The 16020-nt window shown below is 40.9% G+C and overlaps 1 protein-coding gene across 5 annotated transcripts in view; it reads right to left on the bottom strand.

Annotated features, from left to right (window-relative positions):
- Positions 1–392: 392 nt before the first annotated feature.
- The window catches only part of LOC130273682 (uncharacterized), a 125027-nt gene continuing 109399 nt past the window's right edge, over positions 393–16020 (bottom strand). For all 5 annotated transcript variants that reach the window (XM_056520890.1, XM_056520894.1, XM_056520895.1 and 2 more), the window contains 2 exons: positions 7363–7617; positions 393–728 (listed from right to left, as the gene is read on the bottom strand). In XM_056520890.1, coding sequence (XP_056376865.1) covers positions 637–728; positions 7363–7617 — 347 coding nt within the window. In that variant the 3' untranslated portion in view covers positions 393–636. The remainder of the gene's footprint in view (positions 729–7362; positions 7618–16020) is intronic.

Below are 16020 nucleotides of genomic sequence, written 5' to 3'. Positions count from 1 at the left end.
CACTTATTCTTCTACGAGGGTAAGACACGGGACATCGGGGTGGGTGCTCTGTGTGGGTGGGGGGGGATGGGGTTTATGGTTTTTGTTTTGTTGTCCGTTTGTAAACTACAAAATGTTTAATAAAAACTTCTGATTTAAAAAAAAAAAAAAAAAAGCAATGAAGTATAGTAACGTGCAGCATAGTAAGCCATATATTTAGCTCTAGAAACACAACAAAATTTCATCGTAGAATGCAGAAAAACGCTTCACCAAACAAAACAACCTTTGGAAAAAATTTCTTACCACTAACTATAAGGCCTGTGGACAAAACAACAACATAGCCGTTAAAAAGGCCTGTTAACCTCATTTCTCAAATTAACTGTATGAAGGAAAAAAAATACATACACTGATGTAAAAAATTTTTTTTTATTGTTTGTGACTCCCTTAAAAGACATAGGCTACTGTATAAACACATAGTTGTATATGTCTGTAGCACAAGCTAAAATGGTCTCCCTGAATGTTCTTGCTAGACAAGGTGTATCACAATGCAGAAAAAAAAAAATTTAAAAACAGAATTTTTTCCCCTGAAAATGTGTTTGGGTCCCAAGATAAAATGGTTTCACATTTTATTACTGATTTTATAAACACAGACATATTTTATACATCATCATCATCACTGCAAGCTGCTTCGGTAGTAACACAATTTTCACTTTCCATCAACAGATCTGCTTCAATAGCTGAACACGAGTCTGTGAAAAAATTAAATGAAAAAAATAAGTGTATAATATGTATATTAAATTAAATAAATCTATAATCCTGAATATAGTCAATTTACTGCTGCTGCAAGGTAAGCTAATTAAAATAGAGGATAGGTGATCAGAAGGACAGAATGACCTCCAATAGGCCTAGAAGGGCAACAGAAACGGCAAGTGGAGAAATAAAAACAAAAACCACTAGAATATAGTATGTGGCGTCACTTGGCTTTAAAGGGGTACTCCAGCGCTAAGACATCTTATCCCCTATCCAAAGGATAGGGGATAAGATGTCTGATCGCGGGGGTCCTGCCGCTGGGGACACTGGTGATCTTGCACCCCATTACCATCAGTCCCCGAAGCATGTTCGCTCCGGGTCTGAGGACTGGCGATCATGGCTCTGCCCCCGTGTGACATCACGCTCCGCCCCTGAGTGACATCACGCTTCGCCCCCTCAATGCAAGCCTATGGGAGGGGACGTGACCGCTGTCACGCCCCCTCCCATAGGCTTGCATTGAGGGGTGAAGCGTGACGTCACACAGGGGTGGAGCCGTGACGTCACAATGCTCCGGCTCCGTGATCACCAGTCCTCAGACCCGGAGCGAACATGCTCCGGGGACTGTTTGTGCTGTGTGCAAGATCACGGGGGTCCCCAGCGGCAGAACCCCTGCAATCAGGCATCTTATCCCCTATTCTTTGGATAGGGGATAAGATGTCTTAGTGCCGGAGTACCCCTTTAACCCGATAACGACCACGGACGAGTATAGACGTCCAGGTTGGCGGCCATTCCCGCACCTGGACGTCTAAACTCATCCATTATTCTCGTGGGTGCTGCCCAGTGCACCCACGAGATCGCGGCAGGGACCCTGCTGCACTGCCAGGACCAAAGTAAACTTCGGTCCCGGCAGTTTTAACCCTTACAGCCGCGGTCGGAAGTGACCGCGGGCTGTAAGTGTTATGACAGAGGGAGGGAGCTCCCTCTGTCTCCTCTGCAGCACCCTGCATCGCGATCGCGGGGTGCTGTGTGTGGCCGCGGCTGGCCGGGACCTGCCGCACTGCCGGGAGTGAAGTTCACTTCACTCCCGACAGTTTAACCCTTTCAGCCGCAGTCAGAAGTTACCGCGCGCTGTAAGGAGTTCTGACAGAGGGAGGGGGCTCCCTCTCTCTCTCCTGCAGCACCCCTAAGTATTCCAAAGCATTAAAAAGTGTAAAAATAAATAAATAAAATAAAAGTGTAAAAATAAATAAAAATGTGATAAAAGTAAAAAAATAAAATAAAATATTAAAAATACATTTATTAAATGAATCTAATAAAAAAATATGCATAATGTGTAGGATCGCATTGGCGGACATCCGCAGCATGTAATATGCTACGGATGTCCACCATGTGATCCTACACATTATGTAGCAGTCACGGTAATGAGCTCCCTGCTGCGGCTGGGTAGCTTTGTGTGTCCACTCATAGCGGCGGATTTCCCGCCAGCAGTCATGAGCGGACACACTGAGCTACCCAGCCGCAGCAGTGATTGATATATTCGCCATGAGCGGGTGCTTATTACCACAACATGGCGGATATATCCATAAGGAGCCTTAACTGTCACAGACAGACAAGTTTTACTGCCAGCCGACCAAGGACCAATCAGAGAGGTCCCTGGTCCAGCAAATAACTTGTAGGGGTGCGTTATATAAATGGGGTCACTTGTGGGGGTGGGGTTACTGTTCTGCCCTGAAAGCCAAATGGCGCTCCTCTCCTTCTGCGTCCTACCACGCGTCCTACCACTGCGTCTGAACATGGGACAAGTAGCTAAATAAAATATAGGGTGCATTTCTTTCAATATCAGAAGTGATGTACAAAAAATATGCCCCCCAATTGATGCATTTGTGAAAAATTGCAAATTTCGAATTTTTAACACTGACTTTGTAATAATTCCTGCCAAAAAAACTATGTTGTTAAAATACTCACTGTACCCCCTAGCGAATACCTTGAGGGGTCTAGTTTTTAAAATGGGGTCATTTGGGGGGGGGGGGGTGTTCCTATGTTCTACTACCTTTTAATTTCTGCAAACCTTGCATAGCACATAAAGAAAGATGTACTTTTCAAATTTTAAAAATTTCAAGTTAAATTGTTAGGCTTCTAACTATGACGTCAAAATAAAGTAGACATCTGAAAGTATAAGTTTCATAAACTATTTGGTCAGTATGTATAAATATATGCAACCTATTAGTGTTAAAATAGCAAAAAAATCGTAATTTTCTGTAAAAATTTCAAGATTTTTTACATTGTTAAAAAAAACTACAAATGATATCGGCTTACTTTTACTATGTACATGAAGGACAACTTGTGACAAAAAAACAATGTCAGAATTATTGTGATTGGCAAAACGTTACCAGAGTTATACTCTAATAAAGACAGACATCCCCGATTTGAAAAAAACAGGCCTGGTCTTTCAGGGGCGTACAGGTTTATTTGTATTGGTCCTTAAGGGGTTAACCTAGTTTTTCCATTCTGGGCAGCAGCCTCTGAATATATCATTACTATAACCCAGCTTTTTCAACTCAAGGGACTCTCCTTCATTTACAGGAACCCCCTGAAGTAAAGTGCATATGATTAGTAATGTAGGACGCCTCTTATATTATACTACAAGTTGGAAGTTCCTGAAGAAGGTGCAGTGCTCTAAGATCAGGTTCACATCAAGATTTGTGCCTCCGAAGAAGTCAGGAAATTGTCAATATAACATGCTAATGTAGCCATGCTCAGACATGCTCACATTCAGGTAATTTTCCGAGTATATATAAGTTTTGGCTTTGACTGAGAAGTGTGGCTAGCAGCACTTTTCAGTCCCGCCTCGGCCGGTGAAACATGTAGAGGGGCAATGTTAGTTTTTGACAAGCAAACCGAAAAGTGTGTCAGCAGTGTGTTGTATCAACCAGTGGACCTGCAAGCCAGGGGTGGTTGATAGATTGCAACATATGAACAGATACATTTGAGAAGACAAGTCATTATTATACATTAATATACAGACCATGGGATTATGCTTTTAAAGGTGCTCTTTATTTACATTTTATTAAGGTTGGTTTAACAAAAAAAAAAAAAGTTAATAAATGTGATTTAACCCTTTCCCTAATAAAAGTTTGAATCATTCCCCATTTCCCATAAAAAAAAAAAAAGTAAACAAAAGTAAATCTAAACATACGTGGTATCATTGCGTGTGTAAATGTCTGAAGTACAAAAATATAACATTAATTAAACCGCACAGTCAATGGCATACACGTAAAAAAATTCAAAATTCCAAAATTGCGTATTTTTGGTCACTTTGTATACCCTAAAAAAAGGTAAGTATAAGTAGGGTATTATTTTAATAATATGGACCTACAGAATAAATGTTTTTTTCAATTTTGTCCCCCAAATAACTTTTTTTGTTTCGCCGTAGATTTTTTTTTTTAGGTAAAATGACTAATGTCATTACAAAGAAATTGTTAGCGCATAAATTAAGCCCTCATATGGGTCTGTAGGTGGAAAACAAAGTGTTATGATTTTTCAAAAGGTGGAGAAGGGAAAAAAAAAAAAATACGAAAGTGCAAAAAATGGTCCTTAACCCCTTAAAGGGGTATTCCAGGAAAAAACTTTTATATATCAACTGGCTCCAGAAAGTTAAACAGATTTGTGAGTTCCTTCTATTAAAAAATCTTAACTTCAGAAGCTCATAAGTACTGAAAAGATTAAGGTTGTTCTTTTCTGTCTGGAGCCAGTTTATAAAAAAAAAAAAAAAAAAAAAAGTTTTTTCCTGGATAACCCCTTTAAGGATGCAGGGTTTTTCCGTTTTTGCATTTTCATTTTTTCCTCATCACCTTCTAAAAATCATAACACTCAATTTTGCACCTAAAATTCCATATGATGGATTATTTTTTGTGCCACCAATTGTACTTTGCAGTGACATTACTCATTTTACCAAAATATGCATGGCGAAGCGGAAAAAAATAATAATTCAGCGACAAAATTGAAGAAAAAAATTAAATTTTTGTAACTTTTGGGGGCTTCCGTTTCTATGCAGCACATTTTTCGGTAAAAATGGCACCTTCTCTTTATTCTGTAAGTCCATACGGTTAAAATGATACCCTACTTATATAGGTTTGATTTTATCATACTTCTGGAAAAAATCATAACTACATGCAGGAAAATGTATACGTTTAAAATTGTCATCTTCTGACCCCTATAACTTATTTTTCCACATACGGGGCGGTATGAAGGCTAATTTTTTGCGCCGTGATCTGGAGTTTTTATCGGTACCATTTTTATATTGATCTGACTTTGATCGCATTTTATTCATTTTTTCACGATATAAAAAGTTACCAAAAATACGCTACATTTTGGACTTTGGAATTTTTTGTGTGTACGCCATTGAACGTGCGGTTTAATTAATGATATATTTTTGTAGTTCGGACATTTCTGCAAGTGATGATACCACATGTTTATTTTTCTTCACACAGTTTTTTGTTTTTTTTTTATGGGAAAAGGGGGGCGATTCTTACTTTTATTAGGGAAGTGGTTAAATGATCTTTATAAACTTTTTTATTTTTTTTTACACTTTTTTTTGCAGTGTTATAGCCCCCCCCGGTGGCTATTTCACTGCACACCCTGATCTCATACACAGATCATTGCCGTGCATTGACACAGCAAATAGTGTAATCAATGGTCGATTGCTCAAGCCTGGATCTCGGGCTCGGAGCAATCCATCGCCGATCGGGCGTGACGAAGGCCAGGTGAGGGGACCTCCGCTAGCGTTCTAGCTGATCGGGACATGGCGAGTTCACCGTGATGGTCCCGATCAGCCTGACTGAGCTGCCGGGAAGCTTTTACTTTTCATTTTAGATGCGGCGATCAACTTTGAACGCCGCATCTAAAGGGTTAATAGAGCGCGGCACAACGATTGGTGCCGCACGCTATTAGCCCAGGGTCCCAACTGTCATTAGCTGCCGGGACAGACCCGGTATGGCGCGTGATCCCACATTTTATACCGAGACCGGGCGCAGGGCGTACAGGTACACCCTGCATCCTTAAAGGAGAATCCAGAATATAAAAATTGTCCTCCCTACTGCCGGCAGAAAAAAAATAAAGATGTACATACCTTCCTTTGCTCCCCCGGGGCCTCAGGTAACCGGCTCTGGTCTCAGCCGCGATCCTCTTCCTGGTTGCAAGTGGTCGGAGAGTCATACTGCGCTCAGCCAATCACTGGCCGCAGCGAAGTCCCGACTTGGCCGACGATAGGCTGAGCGGCATTGTGAGAACGCTTTAAGACACAAAATTCTTCACTACACCGGCACCTGCTTTCGGGGCCGAAGACGTCACACTGCCGCAACCAGGAAGAGGATCGCGGTGGAGACCTGAGCTGGTTACCCAGAGGCCCCGGGGGAGCGAAGGAAGGTATGTACATCTATATTTTTTTTTACTGTCGGCAATATGGGGGACAATTTTTATATTCTGGAGTTATCCTTTAAGAGGTTAAGGGGTTACATTTTTTTTTAAAGCAGTACAATAAAAAAAGAATGTAAACATGGGTGTCATATTAATCATATTGACCCACAAAATCAGTTTTAGCATTAAGTGTACAAAAAACAAACCAAAGTTGTAGTTTAGGAACAGCTGAAGACTGTAGTGCTGTAAAGGTGATCTCCTATACTGGATACCAACATGCTTTAATGCCAGTATCCAGTATGCTGCAAAATACCTGAGTAGTCTGTCTGCATAAAGACAGATGACCCCTAGTGGCGGCTATTTATTTATTTTTAAGCAAAATTGACATTTTTTTTAACCCCTTAATGTTGCAGGACGTAAATGCACGTCCTAAGTCCTATACATAACCGCGAGCATCGGAGCGATGCTCGGGTCATGCGTGGCTGGTTTCGGCTGCTAATAGCAGCCAGAGACCCGCCGGTAATGGCGGACATCAGCGATTGCACGGATGTCCGCCATTAACCCCTCAGATGCCATGATCAATACAGATCATGACATCTACAGTATTGCGGTTGCTAAAATGGATGATCAGATCGCCCTCAGTGCTGCCGCAACAATCCGATCATCCAGAACGGCAGATGGAGGTCCCCTCACCTACCTTCCTTCCACGGGTCTTCTGCTCTGGTCTGCGATCGAGCAGACCAGAAGATGACCGATAATACTGATCAGTGCTATGTCCTATGCATAGCACTGAACAGTATTAGAAATCAAATGATTGCTATAAACCATCTCCCATAGACTTGCATTGAGGGGATGGGTGTGATGTCACACGGGGGCGGAGTCCTGACGTCACGGACTTCCGTTCCCGTAGTCACGACTCAGATCCTCCAGTGGTTCCGGTGAAAAAAACAGGTGAGTGCTGCATGCAATAATGCGGGGGTTCCCAGTGGCGGGACCCCCGCGATCAGACATCTTATCCCCTATCCTTTGGAGAGAGGATACGATGTCTAGGGTGGGAGTACCCCTTTAAGGGGTTAAATAAATGTACATTTAAAAAAATAAAAAAAATAAAATAAAAAAAAAAGAGTCATCTTATTAGTACTACAAAATATAAAAAGTTTTTCATAACAACAGTGCCTCTTTAAGGGGTTAACGTTGCCTGTTTATTATGTCACTTACTGTCATTTGTGGAGTTTGTTGAAGGCGGCTTGTTTGAGGAACCTATGTCCTCACATTCTTTTGTTGGTGATCGTGAAGCAATGGAGAAGGTATCTGGATTGTCAGATTCAATTATGATGGGCGAGTCGTCTTTACAGTCGACAGAAGACACGGTAATGTAGATACATTGCTCTGATGATGAATTATTTGGAGAACTTGGGGCTGAATTTGTCTTTTCAGTCTTAATCGTTACTTGGGGTATAGAATTTCCCTGTTCTGAAAGAGAGAAGACAGATCTTTTACTTTTTAGCCAAACTCGAGTGAAAGTATAAATATATGTCTTATACAAGATTCAGGCTTGTTAGGATAAAAAAAAAAAAAAATAAAAAACAACCTGCAAATTTCATGTGAAATGCCATATGGGCACATTATAGCACCTGTACTACAACCACAGTAACTTCAGATGACCTTAAAGCGTACCTGTCAGATCACCCACAAAAAATAAAAATAAATAAAAATTGTTATATGTTGCTCAGTATCTCATCCTGATAATGTACATATTTTGTGTGTCTCTATGACCTATATTTCTCTCAGAATTGGCTTTATTTCTGAATTACCGTAATGCTGTCGACCAGAAGCAGGGGGCAGGTCCCCTTCTTCTCCACAGGTGATAACCACTCCCCCTCCCTCACTCTCAGTCACTGGGAGTGAGCATCTGTAACCCTTTCCTTTCTGGTTTTATGCTATACACACACTGTGTGCTTACAGCTTTTGAAAAACTACAGCTCCCAGCATGCCCACACATCCTTTGAGTTGTAGTTTTACAACAGCTGGAGGCATATGATTGGTAAAACTCAGATTTACAGTGTTTCTTGAGGCTGTGTTCCTCCTGCTGTTGCAAAACTACAACTCCCAGCATGCCCATACATCACTTGGCTGTGCAGGCATGCTGGGAGTTGTAGTTTTGCAACAGCCGGAGGCATATGATTGTAGCCCCCCTGTATTAGATACACACACATTGACTTCATTTATTCATACAGATGCACATTACCTAGACAACACAGATTTACACATATACATCCACACACATATGCAGGGACACTTTTTAAACAAAAAATCCTCCATTCAGTCCCCATCTTCTTTCATCATCTTCTCACAGGCAGCAGTGTACTCCCGCCCTTCTCCTCTCAAAGAGAGCTTTTCATAACACAGTCCCTATGGAGGGAGATTTATCATTGCATTTAGATCTTTTTTGCTTACTCTGGGCACACAAAATGTTGCACGTGCACCTAAGCCATTAGGTACCGAGATGAGATACTCAGATCCCTTGTGAGACCATATGCTGGTGCGGTTGGCCCTGGGTTCCTCCTAATGCAAGACCATGCTAGATCTCATGTGGCTGGAGTGTGTCAGCAGTTCCTGCAAGAGGAAGGCATTGATGCTATGGACTGGCCTGTTCGTTCCCCAGACCTGAATCAGATTGAGCACATCTGGGACATCATGTCTCGCGCCATCCACCAAATCCACGTTGCACCACAGACTGTCCAGGAGTTGGTGGATGCTTTAGTCCAGGTCTGGGAGGACATCCCCCAGGAGACCATCCGCCAACTCATGAGGAGCATGCCCAGGCGTTGTAGGGAGGTCATACGGGCACGTCAGTCACACACACTACTGAGCCTCATCTTGACTTGTTTTAAGGACATTACATCAAAGTTGGATCAGCCTATAGTGTGGTTTTCCACTTTGATTTTGAGTGTGACTCCATATCCAGACCTCTATGGGTTGATAAATTTGATTTCCATTGATAATTTATAGTATAATAAATATGTTGCACATAAGCAAAAAAAATTACTTCACTCACTCACTTTCCAAAGACAACAATGATAAATCTCGCCTATAAGAATAGCATTAAAGGAGTACTCAGGGTTGTTAAAATTGTGTCCCATACTGCCGGCAGTAAAAAAAATAAATAAAGGCATATATACCTGCCGCAGCTCCCACGGTGCCTTCAGTAACCCGTTTCGGCCTCCGCCGCGATCCTCTTCCTGGTTGCCGGTGATCGGTGAGTCATATTGGCAGTCACCGGCCACAGCAGAGTTCCGCCTTTGGCGGCGAAAGGCTGAGTGGAACGGTGAAATTTTTTGTCCCCAGCACCAGTTTTCGGGACTGTAAAAGTCACACTGCCGCTCAGCCTATCGCCGGCCGAGGCGGGACGTCGCTGTGGCCGGTGACTTGCTGAGTGCAGTATGACTAACCAACCACCGGCAACCAGGAAGAGGATTGCGGCGGAGGCCGAAATAGGTTACCAGAGGCACCAGGGTGCGTCGGCAGGTATGTATCCCTTTATGTTTGTTTTTTTTACTGCCGGCAGTATGGGACACAATTTTAACATCCCGGAGTACTCCTGTAAATCTATCTTATGTAGAAATATTAGTTTGATCTAAATGAGGCCATAACTACACTCTGATCAAAATTATTATGCAAATGATATTTAAGTGTCACAAAAATTTAATATTTTGTTTTTCAGTTTAACTCCTGGATAGCAGTGTGTCTCAGGGCTCTTTTGATCACTGAAAACAATCTAGGACACCTGTGATAATTAGATTGCCAGGTGAGCCCAATTTAAGGAAAAACTACTAAAAGGTGGGTGTTCCACATTATTAAGCAGAGCACCATCTTCAAGCAATATGTGGAAGAAAAAGGATCTCTCTGCTGCCAAAAAGAGTGAAATAGTTCAATGCCTTGGACGAGGTATGAAAACATTAGATATTTCACAAAAACTTAAAGGCACATTGAGGAAGATTTCTGCCAGATCCATGCATCGGATCAGGAGAGCAGCTGCTAAAATACCATTACATAGCAGCAAACATATATCTGAAGCTGATGGTGCCTCTTGAGTACCAGAGACATCAAAGTGTAGCATCCTCCAGAGTCTTGCAACTGTGCATAAACCTTCTATTCGGCCACCACTAACCAATGCTCACAAGCAGAAACGGCTGCAATGGGAAGAAAAATACATGAAGACTAATTTTCAAACAGTCCTGTTCACTGATGATTGCTGTGCAACCCTGGATGGTCCAGATGGATGGAGTAGTAGATGGTTTGTGTTCCACCCTGTTCCAACAAGGCTGCAACGTCAACAAGGGCCGGAATAATGGAAAGGGAGCTGGTCAGCCCCTTTAGGGTCCCCGAAGGTTTAAATATGACCTCTGCAAAGTTTGTGGAGTTTCTGTCCGATCACTTTCTTCCCTGTTACAGAAGGAAGACCTATGCTTTCCATAATAAAATGATCTTCATGCATGACAATGCACCATCTCATGCTGCAAAGAATACCTTTGCATAAATAGCTGCTATGGGGCTAAAAGGAGAGAAAGCCATGGTGTGGCCTCCATCCTCCCCTGACCTCAATCCTATTGAGAACCTTTGGAGCATCCTCAAGCAAAAGATCTATGAGGGTAGGAGGCTATTCTAACATCTCAACAAATTCAAGCAGAAACTGTCCAAAAACTCACAAGTTCAATGTATGCAAGACTGTTGAAGCTGCTATCAAATAAGGAGTCCTATGTTAAAATGTAACGTGACCTGTTAGAATGTTAAAAAAGTTAAAATGTTGTTAAAAGTTTGGCTGAAATAGCTTTTGATGTCAGTTAATATGCTGCAAACACAATAAATGACAATTTTCAGTTCAATGCACTGTTCCAAATTATTATGCACAGTAAGTTTAAAAAAAAAAAAATACTGTTATCATTAGGAGGTTTGTTCAATAAAATTTCAATTGTATGTGTCTTGCCTCCTGCTGACACTAGCCAAAGCTGATTACCTCACCCAGTGAACGGGTATATCCTGCCAGGGAGGAGACGACTTTTTTTTCCTAGTGTCCACGCCTCCTAGTTGCAAGAGCATATACCCATCAGTATTGGTGTCTCCCAATGAAGAGCGACCAAGAAATATAATTTGCATAATCATTTGGAACAGGGTGTATATAGAAAACTGGTCATAGTTTCAAAGTCCACGAAATTATTAATCCAAGGGCTCATTCACCTCATGTTTTGCCAATAGAATGTTTGTATACATCAGCAGTGTAGCAAAAAGCATGCTGATATATAAAAACAACATGCTCCAGCAGGTTTAACCTGTTAAGGACGAAGGGCATACAGGTACACCCTTGTGTCCTGGTACTTAATGTACCTGTACTCCCTGAGTTCTTAAGCAGCTTTGAAGCGAGCGCACGAGCTGCGCTCGCTTTAGAACAGTCAATAGCCAGTCACTCACTGTTAATGACAGGCAGCGGCAATCCTGCCGCTGCTGGTCATTAACCCTTTAGACGCCGTGATCAATGCCGATCAAGGCGTCTAAAGTGAAACTTAAAATCTACGGTATTAAAATAAAATGCTTATGATCCCGCAAGGTAAACGGCGTAAACGTTAAAAAAAAATCCAACACCAAAAATACTGATTTTTAATCACATCATATAATCAGAAAAATAAATTATAAAAAGCAATCAGTTTCACATCAAAGCAAAAATAGTACAGATAAACTACAGATCACGGCGCAAAAAATTGGCCCTTATACATCCCCGTATACGGAAAGGTTATAGGGGTTCGGAAAAGGACAATTTTATGCATATGAATTTTGTTAAAACAAAGTTAGAATTTTAAGTAGTACAATAATAGAAAAAAATATATGAATTGGGTATCGTTTTAATCGCACCGACCTACTGAAGAAAATGTATCAAATAATTTTACCATAAAAGCGCGCTGCATAAAAACCAAATCCCCCAAAATTGCAGTTTCCTTATAAATTTTGGTTTCATGGTACATCTTACGGTAAAATGAAAGCGGTCATTACAAAGTACAATTGGCCATTCAAAAAGCAAGCCCTCATATGGGTCTGTACGTGAAAAAAAAAAATGTGGCCTAGTCTTCAACACCCTGGTCCCGCTCCGATGGGTGGTCCTGTTACTGTCATTACATAAGAGATTCACTAAATGTCTGAATATAGCAATGCATGATGTCTAATTCAATTTTGTCAGCTTATTTTTGCTCCTGCACTTCATAGTCAGAATGCCCCTTAGGCAAAGTTATCACTTTTTTTTTGGCAAAAACGCCAATAAAAACGCTGAATCTGCCGCATGGCGTTTTTTCTGTGAAAAAATGCTGCAGTCAGATGTTAGCTGCAAGTCAATAGAAAAATGCCTTTTCCAGTTTGGCTTTTTTTAAATCCTTTTGGCGTTTTTTCACTCCTCTTTGGCATTTTCTTGCTCCTTGGCAGTCTTAAAATCGCAACATGTTGAGACTGTGGAGCTATTCTCCCATGGAAGTCTATGGGAGTGAAAAAACGCCAAGAAAAACACCATGTGGGTTTTAACTTTGGTGTTTTTGCAGGCGGTTTTTATTCTTTTTTGGACTTAAGCGATTCAAAAAAGGGATGGAGATTTTTTTTTAAATTACATTTCGAAGGGTACCATTAAACATAAAAAAAAAGAAAAAAAGATACAGTAGGGATGGAAAAAATTGTATTTAACGAAATCTGAAATAAAATTTTTATTACTTTTTAAACAGGGACCAATTTATGTGAGCAGCATAGACCTTAAAAATTTAGCAGACAATAAAAATGTATTAAAGGGGCCATTTAATTGTAATATATTTTTTATAATTTTGTGAAACATTTTATTAGTAATGTATTTTAATTGTGTTTAATAACGTGTGTGTTTTAAATATTTTTAGGTACTACTACTACTTCTACCATGGAACAGACTGTTCCATGCTGGGAGTAGTAGTACCTGGACTTATATACAGATCGCCCCGGGTGTCACTACTGACAGCCACTGAATCATCCTTCATGGAGATGTGAAGTGGTTTTCTTCTGCGCTCCGCATCTCTGCTAAGAGCAGTGATTGGCTGGCATCAACCGGCCAATCACCACTCTGGTTGGAAAATATGAATGAATGATGTGAATTCTATTCACATCACTGGCCGGCCCGGAGTTCAGAGGAGAGATGCGAGCGTGTAGAGAGCCGCTCCGCATCTTTTCAACATAAAGGACAATCACAACGGGTGTCAGGCGTGACACTCGGGGCGACCTTTCTATTAGTACAGGTACTACTACTCCCAGCATGGAGCAGTCTGTTCCATGCTGGGAGTAATAGTAGTAGTGGTGGTACCTAAACGATTAAGAAAAAAAGTTAAAAGTAAAAAACAAACATTACTAATAATTAAAAAAAAAAAGTGTCACATAATTATAAACAATATATTATTTTTACAATTTAATGGTTCTTTTATACATTTTTAACCCCTTAACGACCTGGGGTTTTTCCATTTTTGCACTCATTTTTTCCTCCTTACCTTTAAAAAATCATCACTCAATTTTGCACCTAAAAATCCATATGATGGATTATTTTTTGTGTCACCAATTCTACTTTGTAATGACAGTCATTTAAAAAAAATTGTGCGACAAAACTGAAGAAAACACACCATTTTGTAACTTTTGGGGACTTCCGTTTCTACGCAGTACATTTTTCTGTAAAAATGACATCTTCTCTTTATTCTGTAGGTCCATACGATTAAAGGAAAACTGTCACATATTTTCTACGCACTATCCACAGGTACGGGTGGATAGTGCGGGAGACGCTGATTAAAACGAGCCCTTCCTTGCCTGGATCCGCCTGGCCGTTCGCCCGCAATTCTGATTTTATTCTATGTGTATATCTTGCTGTAACTGGCACGGGCGGGGCTTCTGCAGGTTAATTGGCACTGACGTCAGCAGCGCTTATGAATATTTATCCCCCCTCTCTCCAGTTAGGAGCGGTGAAGAAAGGGAGAACTGCAGGGAGGGGGGGATGAATATTCATAAGCGGCGCTGACGTCAGTGCCAGTGAACCTGCAGAAGCCCCGCCCGTGCCAGTCACAGCAAGATATACACATAGAATAAAAGTACAATTGTGGGCAAACGGCCGGGCGGATCCGGGCAAGGTAGGGCTCATTGGAATCAGTGTCTCCCGCACTATCCATCAGTACCTGCGGATAGTGCAGGAGAAAATATTGACAGTTTTCCTTTAAAAGGATACCCTACTTATATAGGTATGATTTTTTCCAGAAGTACAACAAAATCATAACTACATGCAGGAAAATTTATACGTTTAAAATGGTCATCTTCTGACCCCTATAACTTTATTTTTCCTTGTACAGGGAGGGATGAGGGCCAATTTTTTTTGCGCTGTGATCTGAAGTTTTTAGCGGTACCATTTTCGTATTGATTGGACATTTTGATCGCTTTTTATTCATTTTTTCATTATATAAAAAGTGACCAAAAATACCCTATTTTGGACTTTTTAATTTTTTTTGACCGTACGTCATTGACCATGCGGTTTAATAATATATTTTTATCATTCGGATTTCCGCACGTGGCAATACCACATGTTTATTTTTATTTACACTTTTTTTTTATGGGAAAAAGGGGGTGATTTTTACTTTTATTAGGGAAAGGGTAAAATGAACTTTATTAACTTTTTTTTTTCCACTTTTTTTTTTTGCAATGTTATAGCCCCCATAGGGGGCTATAACACTGCACACACTGATCTTTTACATTGATCATTGTTATCCCATAGGATGACACTGATCAATGATTCTTCCGCTTGACTGGTCATGCCCGGATCTCAGGGCACTGAGCAGTCATTCGGCAATCAGACACGCAGGAGGCAGGTAGGGATCCTCCTTGTGTCCTCCAGCTGTTCAGGATGCCGTGATTTCGCCACGGCAGCCCCGAACAGTCCACTGAGCTAACCGGCACTGATTAGCTTTCACTTTACACGCTGCGATCAACTTTGAACACCGCGTCTAAAGGGTTAATAGTGTGTGGCACTGCGATCAGTGCGACGCGCTATTAACCACCGGTCCCAGACGTTGCTAGGTTGGGCGTTGCTATGCCAAAGGGGACACATATACAGTTTCCACACAAAGGCAAAAACAACCGAAAAAACACAATGTCGTTTTTTCAGGCGTTTTTTTTTTTCACACAAAAAAAACACAAGACTAAAACCAAGTGGAAACTTAAACTTAGGATATAAATGTACATCCTGGTGCATTAAGTAGCAGGGAAACAGAACATACATTTAAGTCCAATGTTAATGGATTAATGGAAATATCTTACAAACTTTACCATATTCACACTATCTATAAAAATAACTTGGCTAAGTAAATGATAATAGTGCTTTAGAAATATTAAAGCCAGAAAGATCTGCTGGAAAGGGACACTAAAACATTATGCATCATTTGCGAAATAAGAACATATTGTGATCTGAAAACATTAAAAGGTGGTTGTATATTCCACATAGGTGCTGTGTGTATACCAGCTTTTTTTTTTTTCACAAAAGTATAAATTTGTACAATTTTGACTGGAACCTAAATAAATGAAACTGCAGTCTTCAACTTCCACAAAGCATCATACACTCACTGGCCACTTTATTAGGTACACACAAATAGCCAATCATATGGCAGCAAATTTATACAATGCATTGTCAAGAAAACTTGCTGAGGTTTAAACAGAGCATCATAGGAGAATGGGAAGACTGGTTTGAGAGGACAGAAAGGCAACAGTAACTCAAATACCCACTTGCTACAATCAACATGCTAAAGCTTGAAAAAGATGGGCTACAGCAGCAGAAGACTCCACTTTTGATAG

Source organism: Hyla sarda, chromosome 5, assembly GCF_029499605.1.
Source record: "Hyla sarda isolate aHylSar1 chromosome 5, aHylSar1.hap1, whole genome shotgun sequence".
Taxonomy (NCBI): Eukaryota; Metazoa; Chordata; class Amphibia; order Anura; family Hylidae; genus Hyla; species Hyla sarda.
This window is presented reverse-complemented; position numbering and strand designations above follow the sequence as displayed.